The 24013-nt window shown below is 43.4% G+C and overlaps 1 protein-coding gene across 5 annotated transcripts in view; it reads left to right on the top strand.

Annotated features, from left to right (window-relative positions):
• USP13 (ubiquitin specific peptidase 13) overlaps positions 1-24013 on the top strand; it is a 120449-nt gene that overhangs the window by 79778 nt on the left and 16658 nt on the right. For 3 of the 5 annotated variants that reach the window (XM_081954213.1, XM_081954217.1, XM_081954216.1), the window contains 6 exons: positions 3922-4015; positions 14695-14820; positions 19617-19770; positions 20512-20686; positions 22118-22206; positions 23557-23733. In XM_081954213.1, the coding sequence (XP_081810339.1) occupies positions 3922-4015; positions 14695-14820; positions 19617-19770; positions 20512-20686; positions 22118-22206; positions 23557-23733 (815 nt within the window). The remainder of the gene's footprint in view (positions 1-3921; positions 4016-14694; positions 14821-19616; positions 19771-20511; positions 20687-22117; positions 22207-23556; positions 23734-24013) is intronic. The other 2 variants (XM_081954214.1, XM_081954215.1) reach the window with 1 other exon arrangement.

Raw genomic sequence — 24013 nt, 5'->3', positions numbered from 1 at the left:
TCCTCCGACTTGACTTCCCTGGTGCTACCCCTCGCTGCGGGGAGGTGGAACCGGAAAACACTAGATGGTTCCGCCCCAGGCGCTTAATGGAACCAGATAGGTTCCAGACGGAGCTTGGGCCACCTCCTGCAGCCCTGACCCGCCCTCGGGTAGAGGACCTGGTGGCCGCGTGGAATAATGCGACTACCGGGGCCTTGAACCGGGTGGCGCCTTTGCGGCCTCTCCGGCGGCAACGATCCACCCTGGCTCCTTGGTTCACCGAGGAGCTAAGGGTGATGAAGCGCCGCAAGAGATGCCTAGAGAGTCGTTGGAGATCCTCCCGATCCGAATTGGACCGAGCACAGGTACGAGCCCATTTAAGGACGTACCTAGTGGCATTGAGAACGGCTAAACGTCGATACTGTGCCGCTCTCATTGCATCCGCAGAGAACCGCCCTGCCGCCCTGTTTCGGGTGTCCCGCTCCCTTCTGTTTCAGAGGCCGCGGGAGGCCCCTCTACAGGGTAGAGCAGAGGAGTTTGGGAAATATCTGCTGGATAAAGTCGCTCAAATCCGGAAGGATTGGGTCCCCTTCAGTGGCCTAGTCGAGACGCCAGTGGCGAGTCTTGAGAAACCTTTTTGGGAGGAGTTTGACTTGGTTGCCATCGAGGATTTGGACAGATTGCGTGGACGACTGCGACCTACCACATGTTTGCTGGACCCGTGTCCCTCCTGGCTTGTACTGGCTTCCTGGGAGGTTACACGCGACTGGCTCCTGGGCCTAGTGAACGCTTCGTTGGGTGAGGGGTCTCTCCCGGCCGCCTTGAAAGAGGCGGTGGTGAGACCCTTGCTCAAGAAGCCTTCCCTGGACCCTACGGAGCTGGCCAATTATCGTCCTGTCTCCAACCTTCCCTTTTCGGCGAAGGTTGTAGAGAGTGTGGTGGCTTCTCAGTTCCCACGACATCTGGAGGAGAATGATTATCTAGACCCGCGCCAGTCCGGCTTTCGCCCTGGGCACAGCACTGAGACGGCCTTGGTCGCGTTGGTAGACGATCTCTGGAGGGCCAGAGATAGGGGTTGCTCCTCTATCCTGGTCCTATTAGACCTCTCGGCGGCTTTTGATACCATCGACCATGGTATCCTGTTGCACCGACTGGAGGGGTTGGGGGTCCGGGGCACCGTTTTGCGGTGGTTCGGCTCCTACCTCTCCGGCCGGACGCAACGTGTGTTGGCAGGGGGGCAGAGGTCGACCCTAAGCCCCCTTACTTGTGGGGTGCCACAGGGGTCGGTCCTCTCGCCGCTCCTGTTCAACACATACATGAAGCCGCTGGGTGAGATCATCCGTGGTTTCGGGGTGGGATATCATCTGTACGCTGATGATACTCAGCTGTACATTTCCACCCCGAACCACCCCAACGAGGCCATCGAAGTGATGTCCCGGTGTGTGGAAGCCGTACGGGTCTGGATGGATGACAACCGACTCAGGCTCAACCCTTCCAAGACGGAGTGGCTGTGGGTTCTGGCCCCCCGGTTCAACCAGATAATTCCATCTCTGGCCATTGGGGGCATTCAACTTGCCCCCGTGGAGCGGGCGCGCAATTTGGGCGTCCTCCTGGATGCCAGGCTGTCCATGGATGAACATGTGACAGCCGTGGCCAGGGGGGCGTTCCACCAGGTTCGCCTGGTGCGCCAATTGCGCCCCCTATTGGACCGGGACGCCTTACGCACAGTCACCCATGCGCTGGTGACGTCTCGCCTGGACTACTGTAACGCTCTCTACATGGGGCTCCCCTTGAAATGTACTCGGAGACTGCAGTTGGTCCAGAATGCGGCCGCGCGGGTGATTATGGGGAGTACCAAGTACTCCCATGTGACACCTCTCCTGCGCGAGCTGCACTGGCTCCCTGTGGTCTATCGAGTGCGTTTCAAGGTTTTGATTACGATCTTTAAAGCGCTCCATGGCTCAGGACCTAGTTACCTGCGGGATCGTATTCTGCCCCATACATCCCTACGACCCATCCGCTCGCACAGAGAGGGACTTCTCCAGGTGCCGTCTACCAGACAGTGCCATGGGGCGGCGCCTAGGAGCAGAGCCTTCTCTGTGGCGGGCCCAGCCCTGTGGAATGACCTCCCCCCGGATATTAGGACTACTACTGACCTCCGCTCCTTCCGTGTCAAGCTCAAGACCCACCTTTTCCAAATAGCTGGCCTGGCTCGACCATAACTTAGTAACGCTCCTGATGGGTTTTTTAATTTGGTAATTTTATTAGGGGATTTTAAATTGTGTTTTTTAACTGTTTTTCACTTAAGTCCATCCTCCTCCATGCACATATGTATATGTCTCTGTTTTTGTATATATGTTTGTCTTATGTGTATTTTTTATCTGCTTGATTGTACGCCGCCCCGAGTCCTTCGGGAGAGGGTTGCGGCTAATCAAATAAAATTATTATTATTATTATTATTATTATTATAGAGAAATCCCCAAGTGGCCTCAATGAGTCCTAGAAAACAGAGAATCACTGAGATGATTCTCAGTGAGATCTGAGAAAGAAAGTTGATTCTCAGATCAACCTTCAGAATGCTAACAACCAACGAATATAAATCCTTCTCTTCCCCACCATTCAGTCCAAACTGGAGGTGCTTCCTGAATAAGAAATAAAACATCTTAAAAAAAAAAAGAAAAAAAGAAAAAGAAAATCCATTTGCCCTTTGAAAAGCACTTTTGGTACTTACATAACCACTTACTATTCAAATACATTTTTATACATTCCTAATTATTCCTATATCTATACACCTACGGTATGTTTCTAACTGTTTCATGTTCCTATTATTTATCCATTGATACCAGTTTTCCCAAACTGTATAATATTCTGAGTCTTCCTTCTCCCTTAATTCCAAAGTGAGTTTATCCATCTCTATGCAATCAAGAATCTTTTGGATTATCAAACAGTCTATCGGCATGGTATCACTTTTCCAACACTGTGCGAGTGCTATTCTCACTGCTGTAATTATGTGCAAATTAAATATTTTATCTCTTTATCTCTACTTTCCCTTAATAATCTCCAGAAGGAACAATTCTGCTTTGAGCTTTATTTGGGTGATTGAAATTTCCCGTTAGTACCATGTTATTACTGTCAAAAAGGATTGTAACTTATACAAAAGTATTTTTAAAGGTACCGTATTTTTTGGAGTATAAGATGCACCTTTTTCCTTCAAAAGAGGCTGAAGATCCAGGTGCGTCTTATACACTGAATACAGCACTTTTTGGCCTCCTGAAACCCCACCCCCTTCACCCAAATGGCCGTGCAGAGCCCGTAGGAGGCTTTCAGAGTGCTCCTGGGGGCTGGGGAGGGCAAAAATGAGCGAAAAACTGGCCGTTTTTTGCTCAATTTTGCCCCGCCAGCCCCCAGGAGCACTCTATAAGCCTCCTAAAGGCTATGCACGTCCCTTTTTTTTGAGAAAAAATGGGCCGGGTTTTTTTGCTCATTTTGCCACCCCCACCCCCAGCCCTCTGGAGCACTCTACAAGCCTCCTAAAGGCTATTCATGCCCTTTAAAAAATAATGGGCCCATTTTTTGCCAAAAACAGGCTGTTTGGGAGGTCTGCAGAGTGCAAAAACTTTTTTTTTTATTTGCTTCTTCAAAATCTTGGTGCGTCTTATACTCCGGTGCGTCTTATACTCCAAAAATATGGTATTTGTATTTAATGTTTTAAATTCTCAATAAAGTTTTTTTTCCCAACAAAAAGAAAAAAAAGCACCTTTGGGACTTGAGGAGACTTGAGTCTTCTTGGGAATGTCTGATGGGTCCAGATTAGATTCCTGTTGACAGATGGGTGATTTAAACTTACTTTCCTCTTCCTGTCCTTTCTCCCTTTTTGCAACTTAGTGGGTAACTTTTGGTATGCTTTCTCTCTCTTCCCCTCTCCCTTCTCTCTTGCTGCAGGGCTAAATTGGGACATGGGCTTCTTTCAGGCCAGTATTCGAAACCTCCAGCGAAATCTGAGCTCATCGAGCAGGTGATGAAGGAACAACACAAGGTATTTGACCCACCATATTCCGCTTGAGAATTATATAAAAGGCAGATGAGAACAACCATCATCGTTTTAGCAAGAGAATTGTCTCTGAAAATCACAGCTGAATTTTTATTTATAATTTCGGCACAGATATTACTCAACTTATGACCGGTTGCTTAATGATTCTTAGAAGCTATGAGGCACCCTCAAAGGTACTCATGGTCACATGACCAAACGTTGAGTGCTTGGCAATATGGCCGCATTGACGGCCATTATCAGTGTCCTCTGGTCACATGACCCTCTATTGCAATAGTTTTGCTCAAAACTGAGACATCTGATTTTTGGCAAAACTGTGCCCATAACAAACTATTAAGTGTGTTAATTTTACAAGCACCGCGTTCACTTAATGACCACCACAAACAAAAGTCGCAAAATGGTTTCAGTCACACGACTGACTCATGACTGTTATGACTTACGATCATAATAGATGTCAGCCTCTATAGCTTGCTTGCTTGCTATCAGCTGCCATAGTAAGGGGGAGGGAGGGGGTGCATGGTATTTGGGAGGGGAAGCGTGCTGGTGGAGACATCTCAAAAAAGGGAGTTTTGTTCTCACCATCTTCTGCGCATGCTGAAGGTCCGTGTTTGGGTTTGGTCAAGGCCAACCGTCTCTGCATACCAGCTGAATGAGGCCACCTGAAAATGCACCCTGCATGACACCCTTGGGGGTTGGAGATTGGGCCGGGGTAATTGGGGGCAGGGATTTGTGTAACTTTTGATATGTACAACTTCGCGCCTTTTTTGCCTCAGATCTTGCTTCACATTCGCTGTTTTCATATCCAGTAAAAGTACCTTTTCTCTAACTAATTGAAGTTGGGGGTTTCCTTTCTTGGATATTGAATGAGGCAGGCCTGACAATGGACTTTTGCAAAGCTCAAGAGAGAATTATTTTTTTGGACCTTCAAAGAGTTGAAAATTAAACACAGTGCTGTTACGTGATGTCACAATAGCTTTGTTCAAATCTTAGGCCGAGGCAGGAGAAAATGGCACATGACTCTCTGAGGGCACAAGAGAGCATCCCTGAAATTGGACATCCAGATATTGGATAACAGCAACATGATTTTCTGCCAACTTTGATAGGATATTGAGTAGAATAAATGCAATAGGTTTCTAAGAAGCTTAGCAAACTTATTGCAAGAGAAACTAGCAAAATGCACACCAAAGGGAAAAAAAAATTGGGCCAAACATTCATTCCCTGTACTTTAGTAAAATACAGGTAATCCTCCATTTATATTCACAATTGAGTCCAAAATTTCCATTGCAAAGCAAAACAGTTGTTAAGTGAGTTTTGCCCCGTTTTACTCCCATTCTTGCCACAGTTGTTAAGTGAATCATTGTAGTTGTTAAGTTAGTAACACGGTTGTTAAGTGAATCTGGTTTCCCCATTGACTTTGCTTGTCAGAAGGTTGCAAAAGGGGATCATGTGACCCCGATATAAATACTGTATTTTTTCGGACTATATGATGCACAGGAGTGTAAGACGCACGATGATGTTGAAGAGGTAATTTTTTTAAAAAAAATGTTTTTCCATTCTGCATGCCTCCCAAACCCTTTTGCACACCTGGTTTTTTTGAAGAAGAAAAAGGGAACCTACAGAGCTTTGGGAGGCTTGTAGAGTGTTCTTGGGGGGTGGGGGTGGGGGGCAAAAATGAGCAAAAAACAGCCCGTTTCTAGCAAAAATGGCCCATTTTTTGCAAAAATAAAGGGCATGTAGAGGGTTTGGGAGGCTTGTAGAGGGCTCTTGGTGGCTGGGGAGGGAGCAAAAACACGCAAAAACTGCCTGATTTTTGCTCATTTTTGTCCTCCCCAGCCCCCAGGAGCATTTTGCAAGCCTCCCAAACCCTTTGCACGTCCATTTTTGCAAACGGGCGGGGTTTCAGGAGGCCAAAATTTCTGTATTCAGCATATAAGACGCACCCAGATTTTCACCAACTTTTTTGAGGGAAAAAGGTGCATCTTATACTCTGAAAAATACGGTACATGCCAGTTACCAAGCAGCTGAAATTTGTTCCTGCGACCATGGGGAAGCTGCAATGGTCATAAGTGTGAAAAACTGTGTTACTTTTTTTCAGTGCCGTTGTAACTTCAAACAGTCACTAAACAGATGGTTGTAAGTTGAGGTCTACCTGTACACCTCTTGCAGCTCTTGAACAAGGGGTGGGAGAGAAGGGTGAGAAGAAATATAAATACATTTCTATTTGCAAAACAGCCATAACTGTTTAGCACAAACTGTTCCTCTGCTGGAAATTCCAAACTGGAGTTTAGAGACATGTCCAATAGAGTCAAACCATTGGACTAAGAAACCAATAGCAAAAGCAATGGCGCTTAGACTTATATACCGCTTCACAGTGCTTTACAGTCCTCGCTAAGCGGTTTACAGAGTCAGCCTATTCAGGGAAGTCAGGGAATTGACTTAGTCCACTTGTGACTATGTAGAGATTTTAGGCTGATTCTTCTTTTGACTCCACCCCTAGCTTCTGCCACTCTTTCTTCTACAGAAAGCAACAATGAGCAAGTATTATACCTAAAAGTCCTGGTCTGGGTTAAGAATGAAAGAGGAAGCTATTTATGCCTGCCCTACTTTATAAGCTTTGTTTACTGAGAGACCATTGACATAATATTTACACCTAGTTAGCCTGTGAGATCCGGGCAAGATTTTTTTTTTAAACAAAGTTTTATTGGTTTTTAGGTGTTTTGCAAAAGGAAAAGGTATGGGGAAGGTTACAAATTGTGGCAGCCGCAAACTGCGGTAGGTATACGCCCCCTCCAGACTCATGGTGTACATTTGCATAGCATTCAAATATTACATAATATAACATATAGTCAGTGTGATAAATTCAAAAATAATTTCAATCAATTTGTATCCTGTGGATTTTCTTACTTATTTATGTGATCTGAGCTTTCTTGATGTCGCCCCATCTCCCCCCGTTGGCAGTGCTCCGGCCCCTCCCGTGTCTTGTGTATCTACTGGGATGTCTTCTGGTTTTTCTAGGAGTAATTAATTTTTTTCCATAAAGGCCTGCGCCTCTATGGGTGTGTTAATTCTAACCCTTGTCTCCTCCCAGAATATTAACATACCTTCAGGCAGCAACCAACGAAACCACACCCCCTTCTGGTATAATTTATTCGCCAATTGCGAATAATATTTTCTTTTCTCCCTCACTTTCTTGGGGATCTGTTTCAGTATGGTTATCTCCTTATCTTTGTATATCAGGGCTTGTCCCCTTTGTGTATTCAGAATTTCATCTCTCGTGCTTTTCCTAAGAAATTTAATGTGCACCTCCCTGGGGACATTGTGTGTTCTAGCATATGTGGAGTTCACTCTATAGACCAGGTCTATTTCCCACCCCATCTGTTGTTTTTCTTTCTGGGTATACTCAGCCAAGATGGTTGTCATGATGTCCCTAATGTTTTCATTATCTGTCTCCATCACATTCTGAAATCTAAGATAAAAGGACATTCTCTCAAACTCTATTTTCATTTGTTGGGTATCAAGCTCTTTGTTTCCCCTTTGCACGCCCTCCACCACCACCCCTCATCTCAGCCGCCCCCTGCTCCAAATGATCCAATCTCTGTGAGTTCTTATCAATTTTTTCCTGGTTTCCTCTAATTTCTTCTTTCATCTCCTTCAGCTGTTTCTTAATTTCCTCTTGTCCCTATAGAATTTGTTGGAACATTTGGTGAAACTCCAAGTCCGTAGTTTTAACTTGTTTAAAAGCTGTCAATGTTGATTGTGTGCTCGGACTTGAGGTTGCAGATGTCGGGGCAGAGGCAGCAAAGCCGGACTTTCCAGGAGGTGGTCTTTTAGATGTCATTGTTAGTAATAAAGAGTCCAGTCAGTATAGAGAAAAATCAGTCAGAGTGGTAGAGCAGCCAAGGGAGTTCGGGGGGGGGGGGGGGGGGCAGAGTGACCAGGCAAAAGGGAACTCTCTATCACCCTGGCAGGGAACAGATGTTTTTCGCTCCAGAAAGTTCAAAAGCAAACAATCCACAAGAGGAGTATCCAAATAACACGGAGACAAAGACCGGAAGCCTGAAGTTGAAAGGTGGAGTCAAGTTCAGCTTTCATGAAGACAACGGAAGTGTGCCATCTTGCCCTGCCAACTTCGAGAACTGAGGCAACAAATAAAGTTTTCAGGATTCAAAGTTCCCAAAGATCACATTTTCTTGAAAGGGTTAAGTCTGAAGATCCATTTAGTTGGAGTGTGACCTCATTAGTTTGGCTCTCCCCCTCCTCCTTCCCTGGGGCTACGAGCACTTTTGTTTCTAGCCGCTTGTCCAAGGGGGGGGGAAATCCCCCTCCCCTCCAGCCGCACTTCTCCAAGTTAAACAAAAGTTCCAATTAACACCACTGAGAAGTTTTAGAATTGGTAATAGGTATGAAGGGAGTCTACGCCTCACCGCACTGCCGCTGCATCCTTCAAGTAGCTTTTTTTCTTCCGGACAGCCTCACAGCGAAGACGCTTCAGCGCGCCTCCCCTTCGTGCTCCTCCGTGCCTGGAGCAAAGCGGGAGCCCCCCGACGGCCGCCGCCGATGCAGGGATCCTCCCGCCGTGCTGCTCCTCCGGCAGAATGCCTCTTCGGGGCGTCCTGTGCCCCCCAAGGAGTGGGGAGCCCACCGGGGATGCGCGGGGCGAGCAGTCTCTGCCCGTCGCCGTCAGCCGCCGGAACCGGAAGTGAGATCCGGGCAAGATTTTATTACCCCTAAATATGGAAACTCATTGCAGGCCTTCATACTTCACCTCTTAACTCTCTCTTTCTAAAATGAGATTTATTTATTTATTTTATTTTATTCAGTTTTTATGGGCGCGCATTTCAACAAGTGACTTGGGATGGGATGTCAAATAATCATAACTTTTTTTAAAAAAAAAATCCCATCATGCTATATTTCCCAAGAAAATCTAACCCAGATTTTAATTCAACTCCAGAACTATTTATAACTCTTTCTACAAGCTGGTATCGCTTCTGAAATTTGAATTTGTTTTTTTGTAATGATGTCTTTAATTGCTTGGATAGAAATCATTGTAATTCTCATGTAAATCTCATTTTATGATTTATACTGTACTGCTGAAGGTTGCTGTCAGTATTCCCGGGTTTTAATGATTCGTGGTTTTTGAAAAAAAAAACATTTCAGTGCATTCAGTTATCTTAAATCTATAAAAAGGAACAAATTCTAGGATGCTTGGTGGGATGGTTTTGTCTATCCGTCTATCTGTCTCTGTCATTAATTAATTAATTGATTAAATTTTATTAGACACCCATCTTACCACTGGCTTTATTTTTTACCTTTTCTTTGAAGTGCCTTTTTTCATAGATAGATGCAGATGGTATATTTATAAAGGAAAGGTTGCTGTGTAACAGATACAGGGGAAGCAGTAGCTAATGAGCTACTGAGGATATTTTTCTTCTGGGAAGAGCTACATGGATAAACAGAGAGAGAGAGATATTTATGGAGGGCTGCAATTTGAATCAGTAGGTTAATCAACCGAACTTCTTCGTCTAGAAGGCAAAATCTGCGAGTGATTGAATGTCAGGTCAAGAGTTAAAACAGAAGCTCTTTCTGAAAGCTCCCTTGATTGCATTTTATTTTGATTGTGCATTCTTTGATTTCTGTGCTGGACTTGTTTGAAGACCCAAAATGGGAAGTCCTAAAAAGAGGTCAGTGAAAGCATATTGAATGAAATCAAAGATGTTTAAAGATCTCCTAGAGAGAGAGAGAGATCTATGCAGATCTTCTGAAGACAGAGGAAAGACCAAATGCCTATAATTTGGAGGTGAGGAAATGCTGACAGTGTCAATTTCATTCTCATAATGAGAAATAGCAGCTTTTCTTTATTTATTCAATATCCCAGCAAAAAAAAAAAAACCTACACAAAACTTTAAAATTCTCCATGTCACAGTCAACCCCTAGTGGCCACCAACCCATTCATGAAACATTCTTGGCAATATCACAGAAGTTTTTTAAAATTTACCTATTTAGTCTCCAGTCTGGGGATTCGCTGGTGTTCCCCATCCAAGTCCTAATCCAGGGGTCAGCAACCTTAAACACTCAAAGAGCCACAAAGGTCCTAAACGGAAGCCCCCTATTCAATTCTGGAGCCGGTTTCCCCACCATAGAGTCTCCTCCTAGCATTTTTCCTCCACCTGTCCTAACCGAAAGCCCTATCAATTGTGGAGCTGACCAGTGACAGGGAACCACAGCAGAGGAATGAAAGAGCCAATTTGGGCAGGTTGCTGACCCCTGTCCTAATCATTTGCTTACGGATAGGCTGAATGTTGATATTCTGCCTTTGGGATATCTTGGAGAAGTGATGAAGTCCCTGTCATTAAAAAGGGAAAAAAAGATGCATCCAGAGAATACCCAAAAACATTATCTCCAGTTCTGGATACTATATTTTAAGAAGGATTGAGAGAAACTGGTGCAGGGAAAGATAGTGGGAATGGTCGAGAAACTAGAAAGTAAGTTATAATCTGACAATGCCGACAGCATATAAAGATAATTTTATATAAAATGTTTTATAGATGTCACATGACACCTGAAAGATTAGCAAAAATGTTTAAGGATAAATCAGCTAAATGTTGGGAATGTCACCAATTGCCAGGAACGTACTATCATATGTGGTGGATGTGTAGGGATGCAAAAAGCTATTGGGTTAAAATACAAACATGCTTAGAGAAAATGATACATAAACCCGTAGAGTATAAGTCAGATATATTTTTATTGGGTATTCTACCAGAGAAATACAGTAAAGAAGATTCATATTTGATTGTAGAAATAATAACAGCAGCCAAATTTCTATTTGCACAAAACGGGAAAGCAGACAAAATCCCATCAGAATGGGAAGTAATAAAGAAGATATTAGATTGTGCAGAAATGAACAGGTTGACATTGAGAATAAAGGACAAAGAGGAATCAGTGAACTACAGGACATGGGTGCAATTTTACAAGTGGTTTGAAAAAAGGTATAAATAGAAAGAAAAAGGAACAAAACATGAAATAAGTATCTCAGATGACACATGATTAATATAGGGGGAGAGGAAATAAGAAAATATTAAAATGTAAATATATAGGCAGAAAAATGATATGAATTGACATATGTTAAATAACAACTATAAGAATGTATATCTAAGAATGATTTTGAAAGGAAAAATAAAAAACTTTTTACAAAAAAACCCTAGAAAGTAAGTCCTCTGATGAGAGATTAAAGAAGTTGTGATTGTCTGGCTTTGAGAAGACAAGACTAAAATTTGAATTTGATAACATTCTTTCAGTATTCTTCTTAAAAACTTCCAGTGTTGGAGCATTTACAACTTCTGGAGGCAAGTTGTTGTTCTAACTTGTCAGGAAATTTCTCCTTAGTTCTAAGTTTCTTCCTTCCTTGATTAGTTTCCAGCCATTGCTTCTTGTCCTGCCCTCAGGTGCTTTGGAGAACAGCTTGACTGCAGCCCCTGAGATATTGGAAGACTGCTATCATATCTCCCCTAGTCCTTCTTTTCATCAAACTAGACATACCTAGTTCCAGCAACCATTCTTTATATGTTTTAGCCTCCAAATGAGATCAGTTGTCCTTATAAAGTCTCAATCAATAAACAATACATATTTAGCACATTTCCAACTTATTGAATGGATGAGATGGTTCTGAAAGACTTAGGAAAGAATTGGAGTTTATTCCTTCTTCCAAGATGTGTGACAATTGTGGGCAGAACCTGTATGTTTGAGCTCTCAGCCTGTAAGAGGCCCTGTTATGGTCTTCTACTCGCAAAGGGAGAATTATAAATTTGGCACCACACTGCAAATGTGTTTGACTTCTGTGATTTTCGGACCACCAGAGTGGGTAGGAGTGTCATAGAGCAGGAGCGTTCAACTTTGACAACTTTAAGACTTGTGGACTTCAACTTTCAGAATTCCACAGCCAGCCATGCTGGCTGGTGAATTCTGGGAGTTGAAGTCCACAAGTTGCCAAGGCTGGACACCCTTGTCAAAGGGCTTTGCCAGCTGCTGCTTTGCCACATCGGGATGTTTCTGGTTCCCCCAAAATTGAATTCATATCCTTCATAGGCAGAAAGCATAACGGATCAGGGTGTTTGCTTCTTCTCATTGACTATGTCTCTATAAATATAGCCTCCTTATTTATGTGGATGACATACAGCTAACACGTACATCTGTTAAGGCACTTTATAAAGAGTTATCCTAATATCATGCTACCGTTGGACGTCACGGAGTGCCTCCTGCCTAAATTATCTGTGTGAAAGGTTGACTAATCCAACCCAGCTTATTTTTAGCCAAGCTGTTTTGCAACTGTTGACGAGGAAGGCATGGCCAGAATTTTCTGTCGTCATATGTTCAGGTTTTGGAAGGTTGGTAATTTGACCATAATGGAATATCTGTCCCCCTTAAGGTGTTAAGATAGAAAATTCAGAGAAAGGATAGTTAAGAAAAGAAAACAAAGATAGATAGATAAATGGATGGATGGATGGTTGGAGACAGACGATGTTGGACAGCCATTTGTCTGAAATGATAAAGGGTTTCTTGCCTAGGCAGGGGGTTGGACTAGAAGACCTCCAAGGTCCCTTCCAACTCTGTTATTCTATTCTATTCTATTCTATTCTATTCTATTCTATCCTATTCTACCTCCAAGGTCCCTTCTAGCTCTACTCCGATTGATTGGTTGCAATGTTTTGGGGTGGGGTGAGAGTCACATGTTGACCTTTTGCAACCTTCCTAGCTGATTTATGACAAACGAAGTCAATGGGGGAAGCCAGATTCATTCTCAGGTATCAGATTTGCTTAATGACCATGCGATTCACTCAACAACTGCAATGATTGCTTAACAACCATGGACAAAAAGGTCATAAAATCAGGAGTGACTGATTTAACAAGCTCCCTGCTTCTCAAAGGAAATTCTGCTCTGAATTCTTGTAAATCAAGGACCTTGGTCTCTAATTGATTTTCATTATCTATATTCCTTGTTGCTTTGTACAATCTTTTTTTTTAGTATAAGTTTTTATTTTATTTTTTACAAACATATTATTGCATGAACAGTGTGGCATCTGGGTGTCATACATTCTAATACAAATAAAACTAATAGCATTAGTCATAGTTATTACTTTCAACCAACTTCTATATTTCTAATAGTAATACATATAAAGTTGCAATCTGTCACTATTCAATTATTCCACATTTTTTCTTATTATTGCTCTTATTATATAAAAGTGTATATGTTACGGTGAAAGACCGAAATCTGGTGAATGTCGACATTCACCGGTGAATGTCGACATTCACCAAATACGCTTGGTGAATGTCCAAAAATACCCTTATCCTCTCGACACCCTTACCCTAATCCCCTTACCCTAATACCTCGGCTCCTCGCTTCCTTTTAAGCGTCTTCTATTCGCGGTGTCGAGAGGATAAGGGTATTTTTGGACATTCACCAAGCGTATTTGGTGAATGTTGACATTCACCGGTGAATGTCGACATTCACCAGATTTCGGTCTTTCACCGTAACATATATACTAACATTCCCCTTTTCTCTTATTTCTACCTCTTATTCTAACTTTTAATCATGTCATCCTTTGTTAAAAAAACATTTTCTTTTCTATCCGACTTAACTTCTAATCATGTCACCTACCTACAAAAAAGAAAGGAAGGAAGAAAGGAAAGAGAGAGGAAAAGAGAAGCAAATCAAAACAACCACAAAAACGAAAAATCTATCCATCATCTCTTGCCCACTTCAAGTTGCTTAGTCCAATCTATTTACCATTATCCGCTAAGAATGCAAATGTCATGCTGTGAATCTGTAAGATAGAATCAGCATTTGCACTATCCATCTATCACACTGAAAGAGTGCGCAGGCCGTGAAGAAACTGATGAATGAACATATGTATATGGAGCTCCATACATTGAATGGCATTTTCTGCAAGGATGATAAACTACTGTCACACTTATAAGGAGTCTATCCTGCCAACAGTTCACCCACGGAATTCTAATATGCATCTTTTCATTAACAAAACCAGAATCCAGCATCGTCAAAGCAATTTTTCTCCTCTCTCTTCCGTTTTCGGTGGGGCGGGGACAGTGGTGGGTTTCAAATTTTTTTAGAACCTCTTCTGTAGGTGTGGCCTGCTTTGTGGGAGTGGCTTACCAGCCATGTGACTGGGTGGGCATGGCCAACTTGTAAAATGTGGTGAAACTCACTTAACAACGCTCTTGCTTAGCAACCAAAAGGTTGGCTCAGAAACTCTGGCATTTGAAGCACGCAAGTCTTAAAGCTGCCAAGTTGCACCCCTAACCCTTTAGGAAAAACAAACCCAGGGGTGTTCAAACTTGACAGCTTTAAGACTTGTGGACTTCAACTCCCAGAATTCCTCCTCTCGCTCTTCATCTTGATGATGTGCGGATGGGCAGGGGGAGGGAGCTGGAACCGGTTCTAAACGGCACTGTAGATTTGTGGAACCTCTTCTATAGAAGAGGTTAGAACTGGCAGGAACCCACCCCTGGGTGGGTGGGGGGGAGATGGAGAAAATGAAAGTAATAGATTTTTGTCAGAGTTACTGAAAATAAAGGTTCATAATAGTTACTGCCATATTCAGAAATATATTTTGAAAATGTATTTAGCCCCTTTTCCTCCTCATTTTGTGTTTCAGCCTCAGCACAATGGTATTTCTCCGCGCATGTTCAAAGCATTTGTAAGCAAAGGGCACCCCGAATTTTCCTCCAGTCGGCAACAAGATGCACTAGAATTTTTCCTGCACCTTATCAACCTGATAGAGGTGAGCAAAGGTTAATGTCTTTTTTTTTGCATGAATAAACTAGCAAAAAAGATAATATCAACCAATCTTGCACAAACATTTAGAAGTTTTATTTATAGATAAATGTGGTACCAACTGTCCGGTTTCTGGTCAAGGACATTGATTAATTTAAATTCTTCTAGAAGTCTAAAGCAAGTATAGGATCCAACTGAAAGAAATTTCAAGAACTTGGTGCTGATAGATGCCTTATTATACACAAGAAGGAAGACTAATCTCTAAATCTCCCTTCCTTCCACCCTTCTTTCCTCCCTTCTTCCCTCCCTCCCTCCCTCCCTCCCTCCCTTTCCACCTGTATACATATATACATGCACGAGACTAGCATACTTCAGAGCAGAGAAATCAGGTGTAATCCTCAATTTATAGCCATTCATTTTTCAAGAAAGGGTATCCCGTTGGGTAGGCAATTTTGAGATATAAAGAAATCCTACACTATACTGGTAGTCCTTGACTTACAACCACAACGGGGCCCAAAAATGTATGTTGCTGAGACATTTGTTAAGTGAGTTTTACCCCATTTTACTACTTTTCTTGTCGCAGTTGTTCCTTGAATCTGGCTTCCCCATTGACTTTGCTTGTCAGAAGTTCGCAAAAAATGATCGCTCGACCCTGGGACTCTGCAACCGTCATAAATATGAACCAGTTGCCAAGCACCCAGATTTTTGATCAGGTGATCATAGGGATGCTGCAATGGCCATAAGAATGAGAAACAGTCCTGAGTCACTTTTTTCCAGTGCCATTGTAACTTGGTTGTAAGTTGAGGAATACTTGTCTTTCAAATTGTGATAGGTTGTGATATTCAATCCTATGGGGAGGTTTGCAGTAGAAATTCTCAAATTGTTCTGACCCAGGCTTCCTTAGAAAGCAAAAGCAAAGTCTTAGTCCCCCCAAAAACATCTTTTATTTACATGACTGTGAATTCCTTTCATTCACAGTTGCATGGATTATCAAACAGTCTTTCAAAGGAACGTTTACCCACACGCACCTTATCTCATTAGGAGTGCTGCCAGATAACTTGTGTCCAAGCACAGAGCAAAGCAAAACTTGACACAGAGGTTCTCACAAACATAACTTTCCAGACCAATGGATGAATTGTTTCCTGCAAAACTCCACTCCCAGTTCGTTCCTCTCTGCCTCTGAGGCAGAGCCCACATCTGACCTTTCTTCAACCCTCAGGACTGGCCCATGTTCCTCCCCAGTCTCCTCACTATCTGACTCATACTGGTATATGATCAGGTTTATTGCGAAACTCAGACAACCATAAAGAGATCACTCGTGGGATGCCTTTTGCTGATAAATGATCTACAAACGCAGAATATATTCCAGATCATATTAAGCATTTCCAACCCTTATTGATTTCACTCGGAGTTGTCTGCTGAAATCAATGAGCCTTTGAGTTATGAAACTTTCATTGGCTTGCGTACACAATGATTTTTTGTTATGAAAAATCGAGCAGTATACATTTAACAGAGAGGGAACTTCTGCACTGTTAAATGCTGACGGATATCTTTGAAGCGCTTGTTCCCCCAGTGGAGAATACAAAGCTACGGTTTACTTCCCTAGTGCTTTGTGCAATATTTTCCCCCTACGCACAAATCCTTAATCTAAGTACCTCCAGAGGTAGAGATGTATCTATTTCTAGAACCATGGAAGTGCAATTTGACAAAGCATTACAGCTTTCCACAGCTTGAGCTATCTCAGAAAACAAATTCAATATCCTCAGCTAGGACTTTGAGAGTTCCGGGTGGTAGAAATTGTGGGACTTTCACTACGTGCCTTAATTCTGATTTACTGAGGTTTGGGATGGCAGCATGGGAATTGTTTGGGTTTTACAATTTCGCTCCCAGCTGGTATATTATTTTCTTGGAAACTCTAGCTATAAAAAGCTACTTATATGACCTGGGATAATCAAGCATGCCCCACAATGCAATGTGCGCCGCCCACTTGTGTATGCACATGCAACCCCCCCCCGCATAATCCCCCGGGCATTCACGCATGACACACACCCCTGCATGAGGGGAGTTTTCACTCTCCCCAGGCTTCAGGAAAACTCCCGGAGCCTGGGGACAGTGAAAAATGGGCCCAACAGGCATATCGGAAGTTCGGAAACAATCCATTTCCGGCTTCCAGAGGGCCTCCGAAGACCCGGGAGAGGCCATTTTCGCCTTCCCTAGGCTCCGGAGACTTTCCTGAAGCCTGGGGAGGATAAAAACGGCCTCCCCCCCTGGCCCTCTGGGAAGCCAAAAATCAGCTGGCTGGCCTGTGAATGCACTCTGGAGCTGACGGCTTGCGTGCCAGAAGATATGGCTTCGCATGCCACCTGTGCCATGTGTGCCATAGGTTCACCATCACGGTCCTATATGATCTGGGTTAGTCAACAATCAATTGTGTGTCATGATTTATTTATTTAAAACATTAAAAACATCAAACCCGAAAAAGAATTACACTGCCATACATCAAGGCTATCTCAGAAACCACAAATAGACTAAAAGTCTGTAGAGATTCTCAGTTCTGCAGGTCATGGTTGTCCCCAAGGTGCTTTTTCAGATGGCAACTGGACTTTCTTGGGTTTTTTTTAAAAAGACATTTCGCTTCTCATCCAAGAAGCTTCTTCAGCTCTGACAGGATAGTAGAAAATGGAAGGATTTATATTCCTTGTAGACAGCTGGACATTTTCATCCTTTTAGAAGGTCATTGAGGCCACTTTGAGGTTTATCTGTGTCCTGAGGGTCATAGCTATACAATTTGGAGTGAACACCCTTTGAATGGTGTGGGAGTAGGAATGGATTTCCAGGGGGAAATTGCAGACTACAGGAACCAGGAGCACCTACTCAGGTGACCCTGAGGACAGAGATAAACCTCCAAGTGCTTCAACGGCCCTCTAAAAGGATGCAAATGACCAGCTGTCTGCAAGGAATATAAATCCTTCCATTCCCCGCCATCCTCTCAGAGCTGAGGAAGCTTCTTGCAAGAGAAGCGAAACGTCTTCAAAAGAAGAAACAAGAAAGTCCAGTAGCCTCCTAAAAAAGCACCTTGGGAACACAAATAGACCACTACAACCACATGGAATCAGCGTAGCACACAAGCCAGCTAAAGCCCTTCAAAACATCTTAACCAAACCAGCAATCCCAGGAGAAAAAACAGGAGTCATCTACAGCATACAGTGTAAGAACTGCAACAACCACTGTGTACGACAAACAGGCAGAACGCATCCATGAACAGCAACGGGAAGTCAGAAGACATGACGAAAATCCTTTTAATTTCACAACATGTAGACAGATTTAACCATAGTTTCAATTGGGACAATGTGACCAATCCTAGACCAGGCCAAGTCCAAAAATGCCAGGGTGTTTCTAGAAGCCTGGCGCTCTGACAAATCATCCATCAACATAGACATTAACACCATATATAGACTATGGAAAAGGATATAATCAACCGGCCCCAAAGAATAAAAGACTCTAGCACAGGGGTCAGCAACCTGCGGCTCTGGAGCTGCATGTGGCTCTTTCATCCCTCTGCTGTGGCTCCCTGTCGACAGTCGGCTCCACAATTGATAGGGCTTTCGGTTAGGACAGGTAGAGGAAGAAGGATGCAGCACTAGGAGGAGACTTTATGGTGGCGAGACTGGACTTTCGGTCGGCTCCAGAATTGAACGGGGGGCTTCCGTTTAGGACCTTTGTAGCCCTTGGAGTGTTTAAGGTTGCCGATCCCTGCTCTAGCAGCTCTCCACCAGTAATCAGCACTCAGATCAGCATTGATTAACTGCAAGTTCTTCAGCTCTGGGTCTTCCACTCTCTCTTTCAAAACCTCTGCGCTGAAGAGGCTTCTTGGATGAGAAGCGAAACGTCTTCAAAGATAAGCCAGAAAGTCCAGTTGCTTCTTTGAAAAGCACCTTTGGGACAACCATGACCCGGATGACTGAGAGTTTCCATAGACATTAACTCCAAGGTCAACTTCAAACCAAAATCAAATGAGCAATACCCCAATCAAGAAACTGCCAAAGAGCAAACATCCCAACCAGAGAATCCTTAAGACGCCCCCCCCCCCACCTACACCAGAATATAAACTGACAGCAAACAGCACCCCTTACTAGCACTGATGATGTCACCTAGTTAGGGTATTGAAATGTCTGCAAGGAAACAAGCAAGCTCAGAGAGCACCAAGGACCCCTCAAACATATATGTAGCCATCCATTTCATAACCAATTCTGGGCAACTCCCAATCAAAATAGCAATAGCCCTTAGACTTATATACCGCTTCATAGTGCTTTTACAGCCCTCTCTAAGCAGTTTACAGAGTCAGCCTGTTGCCCCCAACAATCTATTTCACCCACCTCGGAAGGATGGAAGGCCGAGTCAACTTTGAGTTGGCCAGGATCGAACTCCTGGCATCGGGCAGAATTAGCCTGCAACTATTGCATTCTAAGCACTGTGCCACCATGGCTTCTTTTGCTTCCTTTTTTCTACATTTTTTTTAATTTTCAGTTTATGCTCTTCGAATGAAATATATCTGATAACATTTTAAAAAGAAAAAGAAATGCTATTCATCTAAATAAGAAAAAAACAGAGTATGATCTGTCTACTGAACATCGATGGATTCTGAAAGGAAGGATGGAAGGCTGAGTCAACCTTGATCTGGGGAGATTTGAACTGCCGAACTGCAGCTAGCAGTCAGCCGAAGTAGCCTGCAGTACTGCACTCTAACCACTGCGCCACCTCGGCTCTTGCTTGCTTATGTGTTGATTTTTCTTTTCTTTTCAGAGAAACCGAATTGGCTCGGAAAACCCCAGCGATGTCTTCCGGTTCTTGGTTGAAGAACGGACCCAGTGCTGCCAAACCAGAAAAGTACGGTACACAGAGAGGGTGGAATATCTCATGCAATTGCCTGTAGCAATGGAAGCTGCAATAAACAAAGGTAAAGTGCGTGTACGAATTGTCTATCGTTCAGGTATAATTCAGGCAGGCGTTCCCTTGGAAGTCCCAGTTCAGTCGCAGGAATGACTTGCGTTATGAACAATCTGCTATGGATTCAGCAACAAAGTCAGACACTGTCGTTTCACGTGATCCACTCTTTGATGCAAAATGTTGTCAGGGGAGCCATTTCTCATGTTCATTTGCCATCAAATGAACCCACCTGTTGTGGCCTGTTGGCTGCCAGGAGAATGGAGCTGTCAGAGAGAGAGAGAGAGACAGAGGCAGAGCCTGGGTTGTCCGTCAGCCCTCAGATGGAGAGTGAACAGCCCCCAGGTCTGGAGTTGGCTGATGAGGAAGAGGAGGAACAGCTGGGTCCAGTGACTGACACATGGATGCCAGAAAGCAGAGGAGAGGAGAGCAGTGGAAATCCGTGGGCTGATCCTTGGGAAGGAACAGCCACCGCTGCTAGCAAAGCCCCACCCTAGCTCTGGAGATAAAAGGCAGGGGGCAGAGATGAATAGATGTGGCAGACAACTATACATCTCCCTGCCAGACAGATCTGTTGCTGTGGGGAGAGAGAAACTTTTTTGCCAGGGGTGCTGGCGCTCCTAATAAAGGAATCGTTGAGTTAACTTCAGAGGATTTGTCGTGTTTGGGGAGCTGGGTCAGAACACCACCCATGATGTATGGTGTTTCAACAGAGGTATGGTGTTTATTGAACATCACTTGTTCTTCTGATTAGATGAACTGATTGCTTATGAACTGAAGAGAAGAGAAGCAGAAACAGCAAGGAGGCCCCCACCAGAGGTGGTCCGGGCAAGGATCCCTTTCAGTGCTTGTCTCCAGGCCTTTACAGAACCAGAAAATGTAGAAGACTTTTGGAGCAGTGCCCTTCAAGCCAAGTCTGCTGGCGTTAAGTGAGTATGTGTCAGGTACAAAAGATCAGGTCCAATTCAACTGATGTATCACTAATTACGCCCATGCGCGGGAATATTGTTCGGTTAGCCCTTGGTTGGAGTTAGGTAACGGTCAGTGGAATCCAAAGGAGGTTGAACTTAGCTCACTCTTGGCTACGTAGGAATTTTAGGCTGATTCCTCTTTGTTTCCTACTCTTTGTGTCTTCTGAGATAGCAAATCCATAAATAGCTCCATTTACTTTCAAAGCTCTGTTAGGACCTTTCGGTTATTCATTTATTCTCTAAGTAGTGTAAAAAGTAGTGGCATTACTGTCAGAGTTTGTTGCAGCAATCACATCCAGAAAGCATACACAGGTAACTGATTCAACAGGATTCATTAACTTCTCTTTATATATAATATAACTCATGAAGTAAATATACAATACCAAAAACAGGTTTTCCAATGTGGTAGCAAATACAAGCAAACACAGGCAGAGGAGAGAACAGTTTCAGTTTCAGTTCAGAGCAGCAGACTAGCTTAGAGCTCAGCACAGACTCAGAGCTACAGAGCTAAGCCACGCTTAGGCTCCTTGCTGTCTCCAGCAAATACTGTTTCAGTTTCCAAACAGCCCCCATTGGCTGACTTAACTGCTATGCCTATTCATTGGCTGACCTTGTTATCATGTCTCTGCCAAGTCATGAACTCTCATACACACTGACAATTACACATTTTCTGCTTTATCTTCAGTCTTGTGAGCTTTGGGTCTTTCTTTGGAATGAAGAGAATCTTCTCCAATTTTGCTTTTTCTGGAGATGATTTCAGTTACTACAAAATATACGCTATAAAATATATATATTTATTAAATCTGATTGTAGTCTGACACTTTGTTACTTTGGCTTAGCCATCTGGTAAAAAATAAATAAATAAGATAAGGTATCTTACTCTTACCAGATGGTGGAGAAGCAGTGGGAGAGGGATCTTGCTCTAGTGATGACAGCTTGGGGCAGCATATTCAATTAATAAATGCTAAGTGAAATCCCATTATTATCTGACTTCAGCTTTCCTTTTCTTTACAGACCTGCAACGGTTTTAAATGGGAGGATTGGTCGTAGAGTTACTTTAAAAAAAATTATATATATGTGTTGTATTTAAAAAGGCAACATTAAAAATAAAAATATGGGTTTCTGCCTGGATGGTTTTCTGTGATGAGCATATATCACCATTGTAATTGCAAGTGGCTGCTAAATGACACAGTTGTTAAATGAGAACTACCTGTATTTCTTTGCTTTCTGGACATATCTGGTTGGCTGCCATAGAAAAGAATAGTGGAAGGGACGGGCATTTGTGTATGATCTAATAAGAGCAGTTCAGCTGTTCTGTTAACATCATGAAGTTTCTGATCATGAGTTTGGGATCTTTTAATTTCACATGGAATTGCTTTACACTTCCAGAACGTCTCGCTTTGCTTCCTTTCCTGAATACCTGGTGGTTCAGATAAAGAAGTTTACTTTTGGCCTGGACTGGATCCCTAAGAAGCTTGGTATGTATTTCGATGGCGGCCTTCCCTATTGAATTGCCGTGGGTTCATTTGTAAGGTTTGTCTACTACAGGGCTGTCCCAAAGGTGCTTTTTCAGGAGGCAACTGGACTTTCTTTTTTCCTTTTGAAGACATTCCGCTTCTCAATACAATACAATACAATAGCAGAGTTGGAAGGGACCTTGGAGGTCTTCTAGTCCAACCCCCTGCCTAGGCAGGAAACCCTATACTGTTCCAGACAAATAGCTATCCAACATCTTCTTAAAGACTTCCAGTGTTGGGGCATTCACAACTTCTGGAGACAAACTGTTCCACTGACTAATTGTTCTAACTGTCAGGAAATTTCTCCTCAGTTGTAAGTTGCTCTCTCTCCTTGATTAGTTTCCACCCATTGCTTCTTGTTCTACACTCAGCTGCCTTGGAGAATAGAATTCTCATCCAAGGAGCTTCCTCAGCTCTAGCAGGATAGTGGGGAATGGAAGGATTTATATTCTTGCAGAGAGCTGGTCATTTGCATCCTTTTAGAGCGGAAGTGTCAAACTTGCGTCGTCATGGCATTGTCATGTGACGTAGCGGGACTTTCCTTCCCTTTGCTAAACCGGGTGTGGGTGTGGCCAGCCTGTGACACATCTGGCCTGCGGGCCGCAAGTTTGACAGCCCCGTTTTAGAGGGTCGTTGAAGCACTTGGAGGTTTATCTGTGTCCTCAAGATCACCTGAATAAGTCCGCCTGGTTCCTGTAGTCTGCAATTTTTGTTCGCTGGAAATCCATTCCTACTCTCTCTAAAAGGATGCAAATGACCAGCTCTCTGCAAGGAATATAAATCCTACAGAAACTTGAATTAAGTGGTGGGCCTTTTTTGTAGCGGCCCCATGCATTGGAATATGCTTTCCCCAAGCTACATAGAATACTCGTCTTCCTTGCATTATGCAAAAAATAGAAGCATCTTTATTTTGCCATGTCTTTGGTTCACATTAATAGATTGTAGGAATTCTCTCTGGATAGGTTTGTATAATTTCATTGTTCTAGCACTAGCAATAATCCTTAGGCTTACAGTATATACTACCCCATATAGTGCTTTTTAGCACTTTCTGGGCAGATTACAATGTCAGCATATTGCCCCCAACAATCCGTGTCTTCGTTTTACCGACCTTGGAAGGGTGTAACTCAACCTTGAACCCCATCAGGATCAAACTCCAGACTTTGGGCAGAGTTTGCCTGCAATATTGCATTCTAACCAATGCGCTACCAGGGCTGTTATTCTTCCTGCTTTGTTAAAGAGACTCTCTAGTTTCAAAGTTAGGATAATTTCCCAATAATGTCATTAATTTCCCATTTATCCTTTTGCTTGCAGATGTTTCTATAGACATGCCAGACTTTCTAGACATTACTCACCTCCGAGCAACGGGCTTTCAACCAGGGGAGGAGGAACTTCCAGACATCTCTCCACCCGTGATCATTCCTGATGACCCCAAAGGTACTGCCTACTACCATGAGGATTCCTACCTCCACACCATTCTCCACCACAACTGTTAGTTGATCTTCTTCTTTTTTTGTTCCCTTGTCATTTCGCCTCCTTTCCTGTTCGCATGGACCATCTTCATGGATGCCAAGCTACAACATGATCACTGGGAGTCTTGTTGGCAAGAAAAGCAGGCAGTGATGGAACCAAGACGTGGTTCTTTGGTGTAAACAGAGATCTATTGGTCATGCTTGCTTTGGTGGATTTGGCATGTTCTGTATCTGTTTTAGGTCAAAGGTGTGATTGAACTGGAGCAGGCTGAAGATCAAGAGAAAGGGAGCTCATGAGC

Source organism: Natrix helvetica (assembly GCF_964273705.1).
Source record: "Natrix helvetica genome assembly, chromosome: 5".
NCBI classification, from domain to species: Eukaryota; Metazoa; Chordata; class Lepidosauria; order Squamata; family Natricidae; genus Natrix; species Natrix helvetica.
The sequence above is the reverse complement of the archived record's forward strand: the minus strand, read 5'-3'. Positions and strand labels throughout refer to the sequence as shown.